This window comes from Calypte anna, chromosome 2 (assembly GCF_003957555.1).
Source record: "Calypte anna isolate BGI_N300 chromosome 2, bCalAnn1_v1.p, whole genome shotgun sequence".
Classification (NCBI taxonomy): Eukaryota; Metazoa; Chordata; class Aves; order Apodiformes; family Trochilidae; genus Calypte; species Calypte anna.
Genome location: NC_044245.1, coordinates 32565799 through 32584952, shown reverse-complemented (window position 1 = coordinate 32584952; position 19154 = coordinate 32565799). Strand labels below are relative to the sequence as shown.

The window sequence follows — 19154 nt, the reverse complement described above, 5'->3', positions numbered from 1 at the left end:
ACTGTGTCCTTCCTATATATTTGTTGTCAATATTCTGACACATGAAAGCAAATGCAAACAGTATTCACTTATTATAAACTTCTAACCATGACCATACGTTATGCTACACTAAAAATTTGTGTATTATTAACCCTAGTTCACAGGCATTTAAAAATGTCAACATGTTTCTCTTCAGTTTTGCTATTAGAGAAACAGAACATGATTAGACAGCTACTGAACAGAGTAAGTTGATGAATGCCACAGGGAATATTCAAGTTCATATGCAAGCAAGGGTCAATTAATAATGAAAGGCTTTTGCTGGAGGTACTGACAAACATAGCTGGGAAATTTGTAGTAATTAAGATCACTTACAGATAAGGTAATTCAGCAGCATGTGATGCCACCTTTGCTTAAGTGATGCAATTTCATATACATATGTAGTGGGAGACTTTTTTCATTTGACTTGTGCCTCATTTTAATAACCCAAATGGTATTTTTAAACAGATAAAAATGCACACGTGCATGACCCCAGACTGAGATTTAGTGAAATACCAATTCAGTAACAGTCTATTCCACAGGTGAAACATTGCAAAGTCTAATTCACCTTCTTAGGTGATATAAAAAGAAGTCTATTTTACATACTATCAAATACACTAAATTGAACCCCACAGATAGCACACATCATTTTGTGAAGCACAAACTAAGGAAAGGACACAATCCCAGGTCAGGAGGTTGTATTTGGATTAACTGCAGAAGATTTCAATAGACACTCTACACGACCCTTAAAAAAATACACCAACTAAGTAAAAAGTTCTGGAGATTAAGCTTATTCCACTAGAGTATTTTAAGGAATTATTTTCTCAAAGTTTTAGTTTTTTTTTAAATGTAATAAACTGGGAACTTAAATTTTATTTAGCCATCTTTCTAAATTTATTTTCCAAAATTTACTCTGCTTCTGCATTCCCACAAAGGCCACAGCAGCAGCAATTACCCCCAGAATACATACCTGTACAGGTGATACTTGGTCACTTGGGCACACATCATAGACATGATGCAGTTTGGAAACCTCTGCATTAGCAAATATTTTCAATTAGAGTTTAGATCTATCTAGCCAGTCCCTTTAAATTATTGTGTTAATGAAAACCAAGTATTTACTTGGCAAAACAGATAACTGTGCAATATGTTAGGCATGGTACTGGATGCCAAGGATACTGATGTAGCACCACACTGGTTACAGGAACCTATACAGCTTTTTGCCATGTTTTTAAAATAATTTTCAAATTATTTAATTTAAAACAGAACAGCAAACTTCTGTGATCCTAACAGTGGATAAGAAGCTTCAATGGAGTATTTGTCCATTCATTTGTTCCAAAGGTTCTTTTCTGTGGGTGGGACCACTTAGCACATTGCTTCACAACAATTGTGAGACAATACTTGGATATCTTTCAGCATTAAAGATCTAAATCAGTCATTTTATTCTAATTCCTTTCTCCCCTTACTTCTAATCTGAGGAAAGTTGCAGGGCAACAGAATTTCAAGTAAAGAACTCAGTGATAGAGCAGGAAGAATACCAGATAGACTTATACTAAATTTAAGAGACAAACAAATTTCCAATCCAGAAACACCCGGAGCACATGTAGCAATAATGACAAGACTGTTAAAAAAGAACAGGAGTCTTTACAAGTACAATTAAAAATTTATTTCTCTTTCTGCATGGAAGTGAGTACACATTTACACACAATGTGACAGAAAAAAAAGTCATCTGGATACCAACTAAGGTTGTAAGTGTATTTTATGTTGTAACAGTCCAGAATATCAACAGGAAAACAGAAGAAAAGGAATAAGCATGTAACTTTGGATGGTATATCATCCAGCACCTCTGGTTTTTTTACTGGTGATTTTTTTTTCCATAATACAATATTAGACCACACCCCACCCCCCAAAAAAAACCCACTCACAGTACACTTTTGGCAAAAGTCCCTGAACATGAGTTCTTCCTCCCCCCCAAACATTCAGTACATCTTAAAAAACAGGCTCAGTGGCACTTTCTCTTGAATATGACTTCAGTGACATTTTGAAATACAGTGCATCCACACTGCAATTCACTATGCTGTAAGGCTAGTGACATAAGGCAAACATTACCTTAGCTGTCAAATATTCCATGTTAAGACACCCTTAGTACATATATCACATATCTCTGTTAAATGCAGAGATTTCTTGTTCCCATTCATTGCTTTTCCTCCTGATCAAAAAAGCAATTCAGGGAGATGGTGTGCTATACTCATTACAAATTGCAAGGTACTAGAAAGTTAAAAAGAAACAGCAATGAATAAAAATAAACAGTATTCACATATCCAAAACTTATTTCCATCACTTAAATAATCTTATCTGCAATTACAAAATACATACACTTAAATATCTTTGTAAGAAATAATCATCTAAGATACCACAGATTATGATTTGTTTTTGATAATCTAATTACCCTAACTCCAGCGTAAAGATATACCTGGACAGTGTTACTACCTAAAATGTTTTCCTATTATAATTAATTTTCTTAAATATACAGTAAATTCCCACTAGCTTTTCTGACAAATAGTGCAAATAAAGACATTCTTTGGGTCACACTTTTAAAATGTTACTGTCAATGCTTCTCTCAATTTAGTATTGTGTTAGTAAATGAGTAACAAAATATTGTAAGTATACATATTTCCTAAGATCTGTTTAACAATGCATTTTTCCCAGCTACCTTAGCTTAATGCAGATCACAAAATATGAGTAAGCTACGATACTGCTCACCTATCCAAAAGATATGCTCTATTCAGACTTAAATAAATACATTCAGAAACATTCCTCAAAGTTCCCCATTGCTTCCCATGCATTGCTGTTATCCAACTGCATACTTTATCCAATCATGATACCCAAATATCTTTAAAGACAACAAAGATCAGTTCAGAAACACTGCTCAAAGGCAATGAAATAATGCTTTGAGAACCTATGCTCCTAAGTTAGGCCTACACAGATCCAGCACGTTGTACAACAGAAGAGTTTATGCTTCTTTTAGAGTCCACTACTGCTTTGCCCTAGCCAGAGATAAAAAGCTTACCTTAAACATTACCTAGCATATGTGTTGCAACACAAAGTGGCCCTGTTTGCTATCTTATATTTCTTGCTGCTTTTACACGCTTGTTTGAGGTTACAGACACCTGGTTGCTCGTTCCATTAGTGGTATTGGTGGCTGAGCCATTCACAACAATGTAATCAACCTTGCTTTCCAACTTCACCAGGCGTTGCAAGATGTCATCCAGAAGAACAGCAATTGTCCTCTTAAGATCAGCTGAAGATAACAGAGAAAACAGAGTAGATCCTATTATTTATTACGCGTGGAAAAGAACTGCTGTTTCAACATGAGTCACATCTTAAGGCTTGCTATCCTTCCTACTACACTTCTTGGGAAAGAGTGGGTATTACTAGACAAGTGTAGAATTAAATAGCTGCTTGGTTTGTCTTTAATGCTTTGTTATTTTAGGAAAGGAAGATGCCACCGTAATAGTGAACTGTGAGTGAAGGCGACTAAATATTCAAATGTCAGAATAAAACTACCTGCTGGAGCACTGGATTAGTGACTATTCAAAGGCAATATTTCAAATTTCATCCAGAGAGCAGTACCAAAAAACCCAGCTGTGACAGCTTTTAGCTTTGGACAGCAACACAATGTCAGAATGTACTCAAATACTTTCCAACATGAAAAAGAAAATTCTAAATAGCTTTCCTCAAAATAACAGCTCTATCTCACAGAAAAAACTGCTATGAGAAAGTACCTAATAACTTCTTACATAAGCTATAAATCAGGGGGGAAAATCCATATATTGAAGCTTATATGGACTGAAAAAAAATATAAAGGACCATTTAAAAAATTCCCTATTCTGGAACACAAAACAAGTAACAACTACCTATCAATAAAAGCTTGTTGTGAACATTCATATCATTATATTTTCTCAGATTTGGAAAAAACTAAACAAACTTACCAGGTTTTCCAAGGTGTGATGATTCCCCCCGACCCCACAGAGTCATGCATACCCCCCCAGTCAGTTCTTAACTAACCAGAAAAAGTGGGAAGGAAAACAGGTGTGAAAATGAATAAAGGGGAGTAACCCAGACAAAATTAGAATGCCACTAATAAATTAAAACAAACTAACAAAAAATCTCAGGTCACTCCCTCTCTCTATAATTAACTAGTTATTGTTTGATACTGCAATCTTTGAAAAAAATATTTAAAAATTGCTTTACATTTGAGTCAATGTCACACTATGGGTCATGTAGTGTGTATAGTATCATTCTGTGCTCAACAGTCTGAAGTTGAATTGCTTATTCAACTTGAAAGTCTGTTGATCAGCATGTAGATTAAGAGTTGACTTTATTTCTTGAACTTCAGACAGAACTTCAAAAGGCAAATCTCATTTGGAAATACACTGTAATACTTGTGCAGCAACAGAAAGCTGCAGTACACAAGGTTTTTTAAAAACAAATTATACAGAAAATAACTACTCAGTAAAGGCAGGAAATCCTTTAGGAAACAAAAGGGAGGGGAAGTAAAGGGGGAAGAAAAAGTAGTACCTCACTGTGGTAAATATGTTAACTTAATGAATGAAAGAATTGAAGGCTAAGACATGTTGGTATTTTCCTCCCCCTTTTGGGTTGCTTCCTGATCATCTTGTAATCACAGATTTGCCTCCTTGATCCTGAACTGCAGTGAAGAGTTCAGATACCTTTTTGCTCTTTGTACTCTAGCTTACCAAAGTGCCTGTAAAAGGCATCCTACGACTGGTAGAACACAGCCTTTTAAGGATTTCTTAAGGAAGGGGATCAAAATGTATCAGTGTAAATGTTCACATACAATTATATTTTTTTAGGATTTCTTTTTAAGCCCTGCACTACTCTTATTTTCACAAATACAATTTTTCCTTTATGATAGAACACTGGTAGTTTCTTCAAACCTAACCTGTAAGGGTTAGGCTCATTGCAGCCTTCCCTCAAGAGAAGCTTGGAGTTAAGAAAGGAGTTAAAATTAAGACATTTTCAATAGCTTTTATATTAAAGATCTCAAAACTATAGCATCAATATTTTCTGTATTTCAGAAGACAGGCACAGTATATTACCAGTGAATACTGGAAACATGTTCATCAAGTTAACAGGTGAATCAGAAAGACAGAATGCAGCAAGTAGCAATGCTGCAGAGACAAGGAACCTTATCTCTACTGACTACTTCTAAAGCAAGGGGAGAGTCTGCTAAATTCATAATTGCCTTCGTCTCAAAAATGCAAACTCAACTAGTCTGTTGCTTTCTGCTGCTTCTTTAGTACTTAAGGGGAAGAAAATTATAGAAATAAAGGTAGAAAGTTAGCAATGAGACACAAACAGAGCCTGTAATGCTGAGGTGACTTAACCTAAAACTTTACCTCTGTATCAAGCATGTGCTTACCCCTCAATAGATTCAGAAAAAGCACAATGTTACTGTTAATCCTATAAGAGTAGTAGTAGACCTGGAGATATCTAAAAAATTCCTGGAAAACAAAAAATCTCATGTCTCAACTTTGGTTTTACACCACATCTTAATCTTCACCTTCAGTGAATAAACTAAAATTGAATCAGTTAATACAGAGAAGTTGGCTTTGTTTCTCTTAAAGACCAATTTAAATTACAGTAAAAAAGAAAAAAGGTGGAAGTTTACAGTTTTCAGGAAAAACAGATATTTGAATCACTGGTATGTTTTTTTTTTCAGTCTTACCATATCCTGCCATAGAGGCTCCACCACCACCATTCATTAAATTTTTATTTTCTTCTGCCAGTGCTTTGACATATCTTTTACTTAAATCCAGGATCTGTCCACGCAACTCGGCGCTGCTTTGGCGTCTTGGATACAGAAAAGTGTAGCGCAGCAACATCAAGCCCCATATTATTCCAAAGACTAGTAAAAACATACTCAGTTTCTGGGACATATTTTTTCTTGAAAATGTTAGAAACATTTCTGATGGAGGCCAAAGGTGTGCCTTACTTTCAAGGTAAGTAATGGAATGTGGCTTTGTCAGATTATATTACATATTAAACAAAAATAAGATTTCTATGATGTTAATAATCTTCTGGACCGATCATCCTGAATACATCTTCTCATGTTTTAGTTGATCTTGATCCCTGAAATTTGTAAAATATCAGATGGTTATTCAAAACTGCTACAGTTGTTAAGATCAAGGACAAATACCATTTTCCAAAGTAGTATTTAGCAGTTTAGAATCTGTAACTGATTAAAGGCGCAGTCATCCTTCTAGATCACTTGTTCTTCACAAGGTTTCCTCTTATTTTAAACAATTTTTTCCAAAAATCAAAATTTCTATGCTTCTATGAATCATGTAAAGTATTTTTAAAAATGTAATTTGAGCTGATATTAAACTCAAAAGCATTTAAAAAAAATGCAATACCTAGAAGAGACTTTTAAAACACTTATAGACAATACTTTGATGAATTACACACCTACATCTACACACAAGAAAAGGTATAAACACATAAAATGCAGAACAAAGTTCATTGGTTGATTAGTCAATTTTTAGTTGAGCATCATTCCCTTCTTGTTTCATACAGCATTAGGCTTTATTATTTCTGTTTTGGTGTTTTGCTAATAAATAAAGAAATTAAACCAAAATTAACAGACACAGTGCATGCACTTTTAACATTTTACTACCACTTTTAAAACGGTCTTACCATAGCAGCCAATTCTGATCCCTTAATAGATTAAGGTTGAAGGAGAAAAACAAATGGTAGGGAAGCTTCAGCAGTTAAAGAACAGACATCCAGACAGTTTGAAGCAATATGAGCTAGACATCTTCAGGGAGCTCTGTACTGGGGAAGAACCACAAAAATTAAACAAAACAAAGAAACCCCCGTTTTCATGTGAGGTGGCTGAAATTGAAGGCTCCATGCCACATGCTTTTAAAACCAGAAATATATATTTAAAACAACCTTAAAGCAATTGCTAGGGAAGGGCACAGAATCTATTTCCATTTTATTATAAAGGCATACATCTGAGTGCCCAATAACTGATTTGAACATACTCCAAAGAAAAAACTCTGTAAGAATCTCACTGAAATGTGTCCCTCTTTTTGAATTACAAGACAGTGACAACAGATGCTTCAGATTCATCATATATGTATATACACATGTATTTACATATATATAATTCACTTTCTTCCCTCAAACAAATCCAGTCATTTCACCCTTTTTACATGTGTATATTCCTCATATTTATCATTTATCAACCATTTCTGAAACTTCTCTAATTATTCTTTTTTCTTGTTTTCCCCCGAGAGTTTCTATTATTTAACACAGTCTGGCTAAAGCTACTCATATTACTTAATATTCCCTGTTATTCCCCATTCTTCCCCATATATTACCTGACATGAGTGCTTTTCAGACTGAAGCTACACATTTAATAGAGTTCCCCTGCAGACCATTTATAGTGGTACTTAGATCTCTGTTTTCCTTGGATTATTGAGACCAAATTTCTTACCCTGCTAAGCTTAAAAGTCTCCACCTCCACAGTATTTTTCACAGCCTCTGCCAACCAGTTCAATTGGCCTTATCCCAACACCCCACCTTCTGCTGCAAACATAAGTGTCACTGCTACCAGGGCTCTGGGTTGTGCTTGTCACTCATTCTTCACCTTCACTCTTCAGAGAATCCCCTCACTAGGCAGGCCAGCGTGACTGACTCAAGAGGTAAATGTTCCAAGTGTTCTAAAATCAAAATACACACCTAAATTATTCTGAAAATTATCAACCCAATGCAGGGGCAGTATTAGGACTTGGACACCAAAGCTGCTGTAAAGTAACAAGTTATTGTGTGTAAAATACCCTATAGTACCTGCTAGCACATAAAACCTTACTTTTACTGTTGGGTGAACTAATGTAAATGACAATCACAAGTCACTGAATGAAGAATAGCTTACTTCACCTCAGCTGTGGGATATCACTGAGCAGATGCACTATGCCAACATTCAATACTGTGAAATCCCACTGTAAATTCAGTGGGATATGCTTTGTTCGGAGAATGTATTTATCCTAAAAAAACATAATTTTAAGACACTAATTTGCCTTAGCTACATAAAATAAGAGAGAAAACAATAAAAACTTATACGCTACAGTATCAGCACAACTGGAATTGCTGTTGTTAAAAGATCTCCTGAAAGAAATCCTCCCTAAACATGAGCATAACCAAACTTTTCCTTCCCTAGCTCTCTGCCAAATCCATGGCTCTGCACTCAGATTTGAAAGCATAAACTGCACCTACATCATTATGCACCTACATACTCCTTGAATTGTATCAAATATGATGGAAAATGGTTAAATAAGGTCCAGTAGCAAAGTATTCACATGATGGCTCTGAAGACCAAACAGTATCTCTCAAGGAGAGACCACAAGTTTCAACTCCCACTCACAAGTCTCAATTTTATATTAAAAAAAAAAAGTCAAAAAAGTCTGAAAATAACAGATAGCTCTTCCAGAATTTAAATTAAGCTCAGCTCTCCACAGATCTCCAGCCATATCTCATCATGAAGCATTTAGACAATATCACCACAGAGCTTTGGAGTGGAAATAACTCTGCCATCACACTGTAAATAAGACCACAAGCCAGGATAAGAGTCCCAGCCAAGAGGAACAGATTGAATAAACCCCCACTAAGGAGCAGCAGGAATTGTAAACTAGGTCTTTGCCACGGATATTTGAATCACAATGCACATGTTGAAACCAACAAAACCCAAGAAAATAGCCTGCTGGGCAAATGGCACAACACCCAAGTACTGACACTGGACAAAGGCTCTGGGAGTAAGGTACACCAAAATAATGTCAACTATCTGCACATGACACTTTTCCTATGCATTTTAAGAGTCCATTCCCCCTCAACAAATTCCAGTGTAATTTCAAAGTTCTGCAGAGTTGGTTTCCTCTCTCATCCCGAACCAGGCACTCGCAGTGCCCTGTAACACACTCTGTAAAGAACCTTCCCAGATTACATAGTGAAGATTAACAAAAAAGCAAACAAAAAAAGCAAGCTTTTGATTTGCAAGTAGGAAAAAAAAGGAAAGCAGAGCAGCAGATGTACGTGTTAAGAAGAAAACAGCCCAAAAAGTAAGATGGATGGATTGGAATACTCTTTTACCTCCTGTTGCATAAAAGGGTCAGCAGTTCCCTACATGAACATAATAGTTTAAGCAAAACTTGTCCTCGGAATGGTCCTCTGTTTTCACTAATTCAGATATAATATCCCACAAGATAAAAGCATTTATGTAAGAAGGAATATCATCTCTTGTAGTTTTTCTTCTCCCTTATTCTCTCAACTCTTCCTTATCCACCATTCCCTGAGCAGGATAAAAAAAAAGCTGATGCTTCCTTCTTCACACTGACTTATTCTGGGTAGGAACCTGGGCTTACCACTCTCCCAGCTGCAGCTGAAGGGCTTTTATGGCAAAGAAGGTCAAAGCACTGCAGAGAGCAGCAGGAGAAAAAGTCACCACTGGAGCTACACTTGCTGGAATTCCTACCATCCCTAATACGAGACACAAGAAAGGCAACCATGAAGATGAAGGAGAACAGCCTGCACCAAAAAAAAAACCCCAAACACATGAACAATCACAACACAGAAAAAATCCCAAACCAAATAAAACAAAAGCCCTGACCTGTGTGGGCAAAACTGCAATCCAAGAATCCATGAAGAAGAGAGTATCTTCTAGATAATAATTTCAATAGGCAGCCTGAAGTGACTGATTCAAGTGACAAATTTCCAAAGTTCTTTAAAATCAACACGCATATCCAAATTACAAGGCCAGGAGCAACATTACAACTTGGAACTACAAGCAGCTCCTGAGCAGAGGATCTGAGACTTAGGTTTGCCTTTCAGAGACATAAAGAGTTTGGGTTTCTTCACTGTTGCCACTGCTGGTGGTCCAAGAAATGTCTTGCCAAAGCCTGCCAATGTGGATTTAACACTGCCCACTGGTACCACAACACTGACACACATCTGGCAACAAAAGCAATGAACTAAGGCACTCATCCTCTCCAAAATAAAATTCTATCTCTATTCTCTGAGCTGTGTTCCAGCATCAGTCATATATAAATTATATTACTGAGTGCATGAAACTAAAGGAACAAGAGCCAAAGAAAAAGCAACAGAAAACCAATTATATTTTCTGGAAGCAAAGTTGTAGTATCTCTGATGCTATTTAAATAAACAGCAGCATTGGACTACAGTTTGCATACTTGTCCATGGAAACGAGCCAATACACAACATCATATCCGGATTTTATTTCAGAGTCTTCCTCAGATTCTGCTTTACTTATGCCCAGCAAAACCCTGAGACTATAATAATGTACAACAAAAAATGCAACAGTCTGCAAGGCAAAGTAATGCCCCATACATCCTCTGAAACAATCTCAGGCTATTATGAAAACAAGCCATTGCTAACTCCTTTAAGTTTTTCAATGTTCCTTACAGCACTGTCTGTTCCCCTAGCTAGGCAGGTCATGAAAGACTGGGACATACTCATCATCCTTGTTTTAGCCTGTCTGAGAGATCTCAGACTTCTAAACCACTAGAAGTGGTTATCTGTACTGGCAGGGCAAATTTAAAATTGTTCTGCAGAGATGGTGTGTACCTTTTAATTCTGAAAAATGTTCAGGACAGATGAAGATGATTCTCTCTAAGAGAAAAATCAAGCAGAGGCATTTCTGGTAGTTATTAGTAAGCTGCTTCAGTGAAAAAGTAACAAAACAGAGTCAATGAGAGGTGAAGAATAGAGAAAACTGAAGCCTGACAATCCCATTACCTTGGAGGATCAAAAAGACTTTAAAGATAAAGCCAAGAAAAATGCACTGAAAATAGTATTGTAAACATGCAGTCCAATAAAGTCACATCTTTGGTGATGACAGATATTTTGAAAGCTAGAATGCCAAATACTGAGGCAGCAGCTCCTCAGTGATACCCCAGAGACCTATACAGGTCTCTAATGAATGAATATATTAATAAAGTAGTCTTGATAAATGGGAATTTTTCTCAATCTACTACTTACTACCATAATACTTATCTGTTCCTCACTGCCAAATTATTATCAACATGACACAGTGAATTCAAAAGCACGTTTGGCTTTGCAGTCCATTATTAACTGTATAAACACAAGAAGTAATTTATCAAGACTGAGATCAAATAAATAAGTAAATAAATAAAAGCCAGATACAGCCATAGGAGACTGCAACCAACTACAAACAGAGGAAAGGGGAAAAAATCTTGCAACAAAACAGACAGCAAGCAGGAAAAAGGACAGTACAAATAAAAGCTGACATTAATTATTATAAAAAACATTTGTGCAGTCCAAAATTAGAATCTATTACAATCTCAGTAGGAGCATAACAACTTCATTAAATTATTAAGGGTATAAAATTAACATACTAAAATTAAATCTGATGGAGAAATTTCTATTAAATTCATGGCAGCAAACATCTCTCAGTACAGTGAATATACTGTATTAGGATATAAGCTGTGCTGTAAACAGGCATGATGATACCTCACTCCAATAGCCAACAAATGCTTCAGGAAGACAAAAATCAGAGCATTACAGAATTATCAGAAAATATTTTCACAGTGCTTTCAGCTCTGTACAGTTAATTTTCTTTCTATTTTTTTTTTTTAGCCTCTATTTAATGTGTGCTTGCCCCCGCCCATTTACTGCTTCAACGTCCAAAATACTTTGTTGACAGATTTTCGGTCAGAAAACTTTGAGCATCAGGGTCACTCAGCTGACAGACATCGCACTGACCATTCTGAGATCACACAGCCTGGTTCTGTTATTTGGAAACCTATCAGTACAGTCTCTGTGCAGCAATGAAAAATGGGAAGTCTAAAGAATGACACACACACACACAAAAGAGCAAAGAACATTTTCACTGGTGAATTCATCTTTGAAGACAGAGACAATGAAGTGAGCACCTAGAAGCCCAGGAGCTACATACTGAGACTTTCTGGAACACCAAAACCGATGTTTGCATTCTGTTAATTTGCCTTCTTAGATGGTTCTTGGTTTGGCAGGAGGAGAAAAATCTGCATGAGCTGCAGCTGACAAACAGGTGCCCAAAGAAGTATATCCTGTTACACAGGACCATGATTCCTGGCAATACACAGAAACTTCAGTTCTCTGTTCGTACACATAACACAAGCTCCCTTTATCACCTTACCTGTATCATCAATATTTTAAAATGGTGTCCAAGGAAAAAGCACGTTCCTCATATTTTGAAGAGCACACGGATTCTTGAAAAGGTGGCAATAAAACCATTTTCCTATTCTGGCACACCTCTTCTGGTGACTTTCACAGACAAGCACTTTGGTCCCAGGTTCATTGATCACATTCACTCAGACAGCTGCACAGCACTGTGAAAGGGCAGAATATTCTACTCGGAAGCAAACAATTAACAGCAATAAATGTCCCCAGACAACTGAAACCATGCTTGAGCTGTCTTTTGACAAGATCAACTCTCAGCGTGTAAAGTATTCCAATTATCATCTTTGTAAAATCTGGTCAATAAGAAAAAAGTCACCAGCAGAGAAGGAGAAGAGAAAGTGTCTCAGTTTTGCTGCGACAGAATTCTAAACCAATTTGTTTAGAGAAATTGTAGTTTTGCAAGACTGCAGAGTCCAATCTGTGAGAACAAAAGAGGTGAGCTCTTTGGTATGTGGTTTTCCATAGTGACCAAGGTCAAAGGCAACTTTGGAGCATGCAGGTGCAGTGGGCTAGGAGGGATGAAGCCCAGGGCAGCTGGCCAAAGCTGGCCAACCCAAGTATTCCATCCCATAAAACTCATCCTCACTATAAACTGGGAAGTGTGTGGGGATGGGTTATTCTTCTGCCACAGCTGCCTTGCTGAAAGGGTCCCATCTGTCATGCTGCACCCCAGGCCTTACTTCTCTGCTTGCTGTGTGACCATCACATTCTCACTGGAGCTGCCACACTCAGTGTTGGGCATTCAGCCTCCACTGCTGCAAACACATAGCTTCAGACCACTATCTGGAGCAAAGTGTAACTTCACATCCTATATTCATACTGGGGTCAATATTAGTTCAGTATCTGGAGTTATTATCAACAATGTATCCCCAGTATCAATGGGAGCTAATATCAGTAATATTGTTCTGTTAGATCTGTTTTCATGTCAACCACATAAGTCCTTTCCCTTTCTGAACTCCCCTCCTCAGATGGGGTCAGGTGATAAAACAGTCCAAACCATGACAGAGAGATGCCCCAATCATTGTCAAAACCCCAGCAATATCTGACAAAACTGAGCTCATCAAACTGCAATACCTCTGTGCAGGTCCATCATCAATCAGTCAGGAGAAGAGAGAATTTATATTCACCACTGCTAGGCTGAAGTGAAAAGAGCAACACTGTACAACACACTGCCACCTTAAGAATGGGTAAGGCTTATTTCTGGGGAAAAAGTAATAATAAAAAAAAGTCTGTCCTGCCAGTACGATGGCTGATGGACTGCAGGTTTTAGCAGTTGTGTACCACTTTAGAAACGCAGTTAGAGGAGTCTGCCTTGTACTCAATTTCTTTTTTAGGACATCCATCTTTATGATTCTCCCACAGCATATGTTCCTCCATTCCCTGCCTTTTCATCCTGTTGACTAAGATTACCAAGGAACACCTTAAAAAAAACCCAAAAAACTATCCCTATGCTTTATTCCAACCTTTCTTTTGGAGAATACCTTTAATGGATATTCCAAGTGAAATCATAGAAAGAAATTGGGTTTAAGAGAATAACAAAAATGAGTCAGTAACTACCAGGAAGAGCTATTATTCTACAGTGCTGCAACAAAGAAGAAAATCTTCCACGATTCTGCTAATCCCTGCCTCTCAATGCAGCCAAAGGACATCCAGGCCAACCAGACTCACAGCTCCTAAAGCAGACAGAAGATGTCATTGCTGACAAGCTGCGGGAAATACCTCAAAGGTATTTTAATTCAGGAAATGTTTTACCTTCTGTAGGAATCTAAAAACAGCACACAAATGATTTGTTTTGTAGCTGGACTTTTGAGTTGAAAGCAAAACAACATTAAAGACTTGAAAACACAGGTATCAATTTTAAAGTGGCTCTGGTACAAAATCACCTGAGTGCCTAAACACTAGATTACCCTTCATATTTCAGTATTTTAGAAATACTTGTGACCTCTTGCTATTTTGAATGAATTTAGCCCTATATGCATTGGTTTTACCTTATACTTTCTGCCAACAATTGTTTTTATTTAGCATTATGTCTAAGGAGTCTGATTAAGTTCTACTTAAGTATCCAGGGCCCCCCCACCTCTTTATTTTGCCTACTACTGTCAGTGAATGCTTTTAAAATAAACTATTTAAAAACAGAAAATCTTTGTTCCTTGCCTGTGGGCAGTCAGCCAGGATTCAAGATTTTGAAGGCAAATGACTTGGCAAGGCTTGTGAAGAAAATTAAAGAACACAGATATCAATGGAGACAGTATATTATACTTGTTGAACTTCCCTTCCTCCCACTGGGTCCATCTGGGCCTCAAAACATTTCTACATCTCTGTATCAGCTTCTTAAAAAAAAAAAAATAATCACCTCAGCTTCATTCCATCTGGCACACTTTATTTTTATTCTTTATGCTTTATTGCTGCTGTTCAGGTCACAGCAGGACCCTTGCTCGTAAGAATCACAGTTAGGAGACAGCAGGAGGTACCTTCGTAGCTTACCATTTCCTGAGAAGATTGCCATCATTTTTCCTTGCAGTTGACCACTCGGATATGTCAAGCACTCCCTTGCAAAATCCTAACTAGTACCTCTTCTCCCTTATGAAAGGGAGCTGTGCTTGCACCACTCTTTCCAAAACCCCTGTGACTCCCAGACTTCCTCTGAGATAACATTTAGCTAATTTTGGCTAGTTTTACAGAAAGCCATACCTGCAAGGTCATGAATGTAGGCTACTGAGAAGAGCAGGATTCTTACCGAATGTTTTAAAGAGCTCTGCAAGGAAGGAGAATGTCATTAAAGAGAGCTAGAAGGGATAGCGGGAATCAACTAACAAAGTTACGGCTGGAACAGTGGTAGAGACACTGCATCTGCAGAATGGGTCACACACATACACACATCCAGCATCTACACAAATACTATTTCTCTAGAGCAGTAACAAAAAAGGCCTTGTACTGCTGGGGAGAGAGGAAGAATTTAGCTTGTCTGGTTTTATTTCAAGAAACCTGCAAAGATCAAACTGAGCATGTATGCGTAATAAGGTGTTGACCAAAAGTATGATTCAATATAGACCAGGCCCCAGATTCACACTCCCAGAAGGCTGATACAGCTCAAGATTTCCAAAAACTAACACTGGATGAACTGCTGAAGACATACAAGTTCTTTTCTTCTGTATCTTCTATTATTTCTAGATTGACTTGATTTATCTTAGAATAGCAATGGTTATGACAGATAGTAGTTAACTGTAACACTGCAGTGGTGTGCACTGCAAAATATTTTATTGTTAAAGTTAAGCAGAAGGTACCCAGAAATCTGACTGGATTATTTTTATTATATTTATATCATTTATATAGGACCTTTATTTCTTCAGTACTGAAGAGACCACTTATGGTAGAATAAATTTTAAGCCTTCTTGTCTAGGCCTCTATTCTAGGCCGTTTTACAAAACGGGAAAAGTTCCCATTTAGTTCTGAGACACCTAAAAATTAATTTAAATTAATTAAATTTAGCTATTTAGGCTAATGGTAATATAAATATTTTGTTGTAAAGCTGACAATCATGAAAGAAAATTTAGGATGCTAATAACAATGTTTAATTGAGGAAATTCAGCCCACCTAACACCGTGAGTTCTCATAAACTCACGAAAGAGCTTGTCAAATGTAAAATACAATATGAAGTAAATTTTAGTGATGAACTTGTACCATCACAAAACACATTCATTTAAACAAATGAACTCCACAGATTTTTGACAGCTACTGTAAACAGTTTAATGGCTATTTTTTTGACACTTACTAGTCTTCAGATACATTAACTCCACAGCTGACAATTTAAGCTGAGAGCATGCATTTATCCTACTAACAATTGGGCAAGATGCAAGAACTAGTGCCTTCAGTTATTCTTCAGAGTACAAGTGACCATGAACTCTAGGGGAAATAATTTACTCTCAGCAGTTAAATGACATCCAGTCCCCAAGCTAAATCACAGCATGTTATTAGCTAATAACCAATGTCTTCCTGAAGAAGCTCAACGCCAAAAGGAAGGACTCTCTAAAAGCAAAGACTACAAAAGCTTTAAAAAAACCCAAACAAACAAATAAACAACAAAAACCCAAAACATAAAAAAAAAAAGTAGCTTTATTTCTGACTCCAAAACCTTGAGGAAAAAGACCTATTAACTAAACCAAAGGAATTCCAGCATAGTTGCTTAATCCTTTGGAGTTCTCAAGTGCCTTAAACAAATCACATGCATTCTTAGCATATTATTCATTATGTCCATATTCTGAAGATGCATTTAAAAAAATAAAGTCACAATTCCTACAAAGCTCTTCTTCCAATTGCCTTGACTTCCTCTTCAATAAAAGGCAAAAAAAAAAAAAAGGAAAATACAAAACAGCAATCAAAAAACCCCAGAATGCAGTTGTTAACCTGCTGTAAACTGCACTAAAAAGCCCCAATCATGTCATAGGACAAAAAAAAAAACCAACATTGTCTCTGCTTTGCTTTGTGGCACACAAACACAGAAATTACACTCTATTCTATCTGACAGTATCTTTGAGATTATAAGATATAAAGGAGAATTTACCAGACGCTACTATATAAGGTAAGGAAATGGGAAAGAAAGTTTATTAAGAATGAATGATTAGTGGAGTTACAGAAAAAAGGTAGATTAAATGGTATGCTATAAATATATACAGAAACAAGTTTAACAGAAGACTAAAAATGTAGTTCAAACATTATCAGATGTTATATATAGAAGCAGCATTTATATTTGTAAGAAGGAAGGATTATTTCACAACTCTTGCTGTCAGTTAGTTTTGTATTTTATTATTCCCTAAAATTAAATGTTTTTTTAACGCAAACTTTTTTTTAATGCAAACTTTTCGGTGCTTAACACAACACTATAAAGGACCCTGCCTTTCTGTGAATATGAACAGTTTTTCTTCCTTCTAAGTTCCATCACAGCGTTGTAAGCATCCCTTTTTGCCCGTTTGCAAGTTAGGTCCTTACAGTACAAGAAAGACATCAATCTTGCAGAGTCACTGCAGTCATAGTTTATGACTGAAGGCCACTGCAAATGAGGTAGGAAACCAGAAACCTCGTTTCCTTCACCGCTTCCTCACCATCCAAGGACACTTCATCACAGTCCTGGAATACGGTTACCCAGCCGAAGGGAACCTTCAGCCACGGCGGGCAGCAGAACACACGCACTGTACCCGAGCACCCCTCAGAGGGGTCGGCAGGAACAGGAACACCCGCGCTGCTACCGAGCACCAACCACCGCCTCCAAGGACACCGACCTGCAGGCAGCACCGAGCTGCAGCAGCAGGACCCGCTGCGGAGGGACAAACCGCATGGAAGAAGGAGCAGGAGAAAGAGGAGGGGGAGGCAAAGCTGACGGCGGCACAAACGCCGGCCGGGGGCAGAAACGTGGCCCAAAGCCAGAAGGAACATAAACCTGTCCCGAAGCAGGGAGCATGCCTGAGAGGCAGCACAAAGCCGGGAGCTCAGGAGAGGGTTTGCCTGACAGACGCAGCCAGCCCGCGGACACCCGCCTCCCCGCCCCACACACTGCCCGGCTTCCCCCTCTCGCCCCCCTCCCCGGTGGGGCCGCCCCGTCTCCCCATACGGACTGCCGACCTCACGCCACCCCTACTCAGATGGAGGCCCTTGCTCGCCCCTTCCCCAACGAAGGGGGACACCCCGCTCCGATCCGCCGCCCGGTGCCTCAGGAGGCCGGGATAGCCTCTTCCCGAATCCCCCCGCTCCCCCACGCAACCCCGCGCTACCTCCGCTCCCGGCCCACACCCGCCTGACAGGCGCCACTCGCTCCGCTTCCGCCCGCCTCACTCCGCTACGCACCAGGAAACACCCCGCCCCTTCTCCCTCCCTCCCGGCCCGGCCCGGCCCAGCGGGCTGCCGCAGCGCTTCCCGCCCGCACTGCACACACCGCATGCGCGGGGGGAAGGGACTCTGCCCTCGTCCTGCCTCCGCGCCCGCGGGGAAGGAGCGCGGGAGGGGCGGGAGCGCGGGAGCGGTGGCTCGTAGCGGGTTGCCGGTAACCGCTGGTGCCGCTGGACCGTCGGCGGGGTGGCGGAAGGAGCCCCAAACACGTTGTCGGGAAGCAAGGGAGGCGGAGTAGGGGCCGGGAAGGCGATATCACGGGATGGTTTGGTTTGCGAGGGACCTACAAGATCATCCAGTTCCAACCCTCCTGCTGTGGCCAGGGACATTTCCCACTAAACCAAGTTGCTCCAAGCCCCATCCAACCTGGCCTTGAACATTTCCAGGGAAAGGACACCCCTGGGCAATCTGTTCCACTATCTCACCACCCTCACAGTGAAGACTTCTTTCCTAATATCTAATCTACATCTCCCCTCTTTCAGTTAAGAGCCATTAACTCGTCCTGCCACTACATGCCTTCGTAAAAAGTCCCTCTCCAACTCTCTTATACCCTCTCCCACCTTCCTCACGGGAAGGTGGCTGGAAGGCCTCCCTATACAGTTGCAGGCCTGGGAAGTCCTTCCTGGAAACACCCGCTGTCGGAGTCCTAACAGGAGCACCCGGGGAAGCTGGAAAGATGAGTGGCCGTGGCGGTCAATTCCCACTGACGTCCGTAAGTAAAGGTTGCCTTCAGAAGCAGGAACTTCTGAAACATCACCGTTTCTGCCCTCTAACGGCCTAAGTGAATTTTGACAAGTGGCCCGAGAAACAAGTGCTTGTCCCTCAGCACACAAGCTGTACTGTTCCTGGCTTGGACAGTGCTTTAATTCCTACTGCTGCAGTCACAAAAATAAAATGCATTGTAGGGATAAGAATGTGCTGGTCATTTATTTCAGGCTCTTCCTACAAGGTGATACTTAAGTTGGTATCAGTTAACTAAA

The 19154-nt window shown here is 39.0% G+C and overlaps 1 protein-coding gene across 11 annotated transcripts; it reads right to left on the bottom strand.

Moving 5' to 3' along the window:
- Positions 1-1663: 1663 nt before the first annotated feature.
- On the bottom strand, positions 1664-18133 carry CCDC126 (coiled-coil domain containing 126). Of its 11 annotated transcripts, none has more exons than XM_030446343.1 (5): positions 18060-18114; positions 7624-7763; positions 6733-6865; positions 5765-6168; positions 1664-3313 (listed from the first exon to the last, which is right to left on the bottom strand). In XM_030446343.1, the coding sequence occupies exons 4-5, from the start codon at positions 6000-6002 to the stop codon at positions 3132-3134; spliced, it is 420 nt and encodes a 139-aa protein (XP_030302203.1). In that variant the 5' UTR covers positions 6003-6168; positions 6733-6865; positions 7624-7763; positions 18060-18114; the 3' UTR covers positions 1664-3131. The 11 variants fall into 11 exon arrangements, with proteins under 11 accessions (XP_030302203.1, XP_030302209.1, XP_030302201.1 ...); XM_030446349.1 differs by lacking the exons at positions 7624-7763; positions 18060-18114 and adding exons at positions 14986-15049; positions 17482-17508; XM_030446341.1 differs by lacking the exon at positions 7624-7763 and having other exon boundaries at positions 6733-6870; positions 18060-18133.
- Between the last annotated feature and the right edge of the window lie 1021 nt (positions 18134-19154).

Coding starts and splice junctions, on each gene's coding strand:
- CCDC126 (XM_030446341.1), bottom strand. CDS start 6,002: ATGTTTCTAACATTTTCAAGAAAAAATATGTCCCAGAAACTGAGTATG. Junction 3,314..5,764: donor AGCCTCTATGGCAGGATATG/GTAAGACTGAAA, acceptor TGTTATCTTCAG/CTGATCTTAAGAGGACAATT.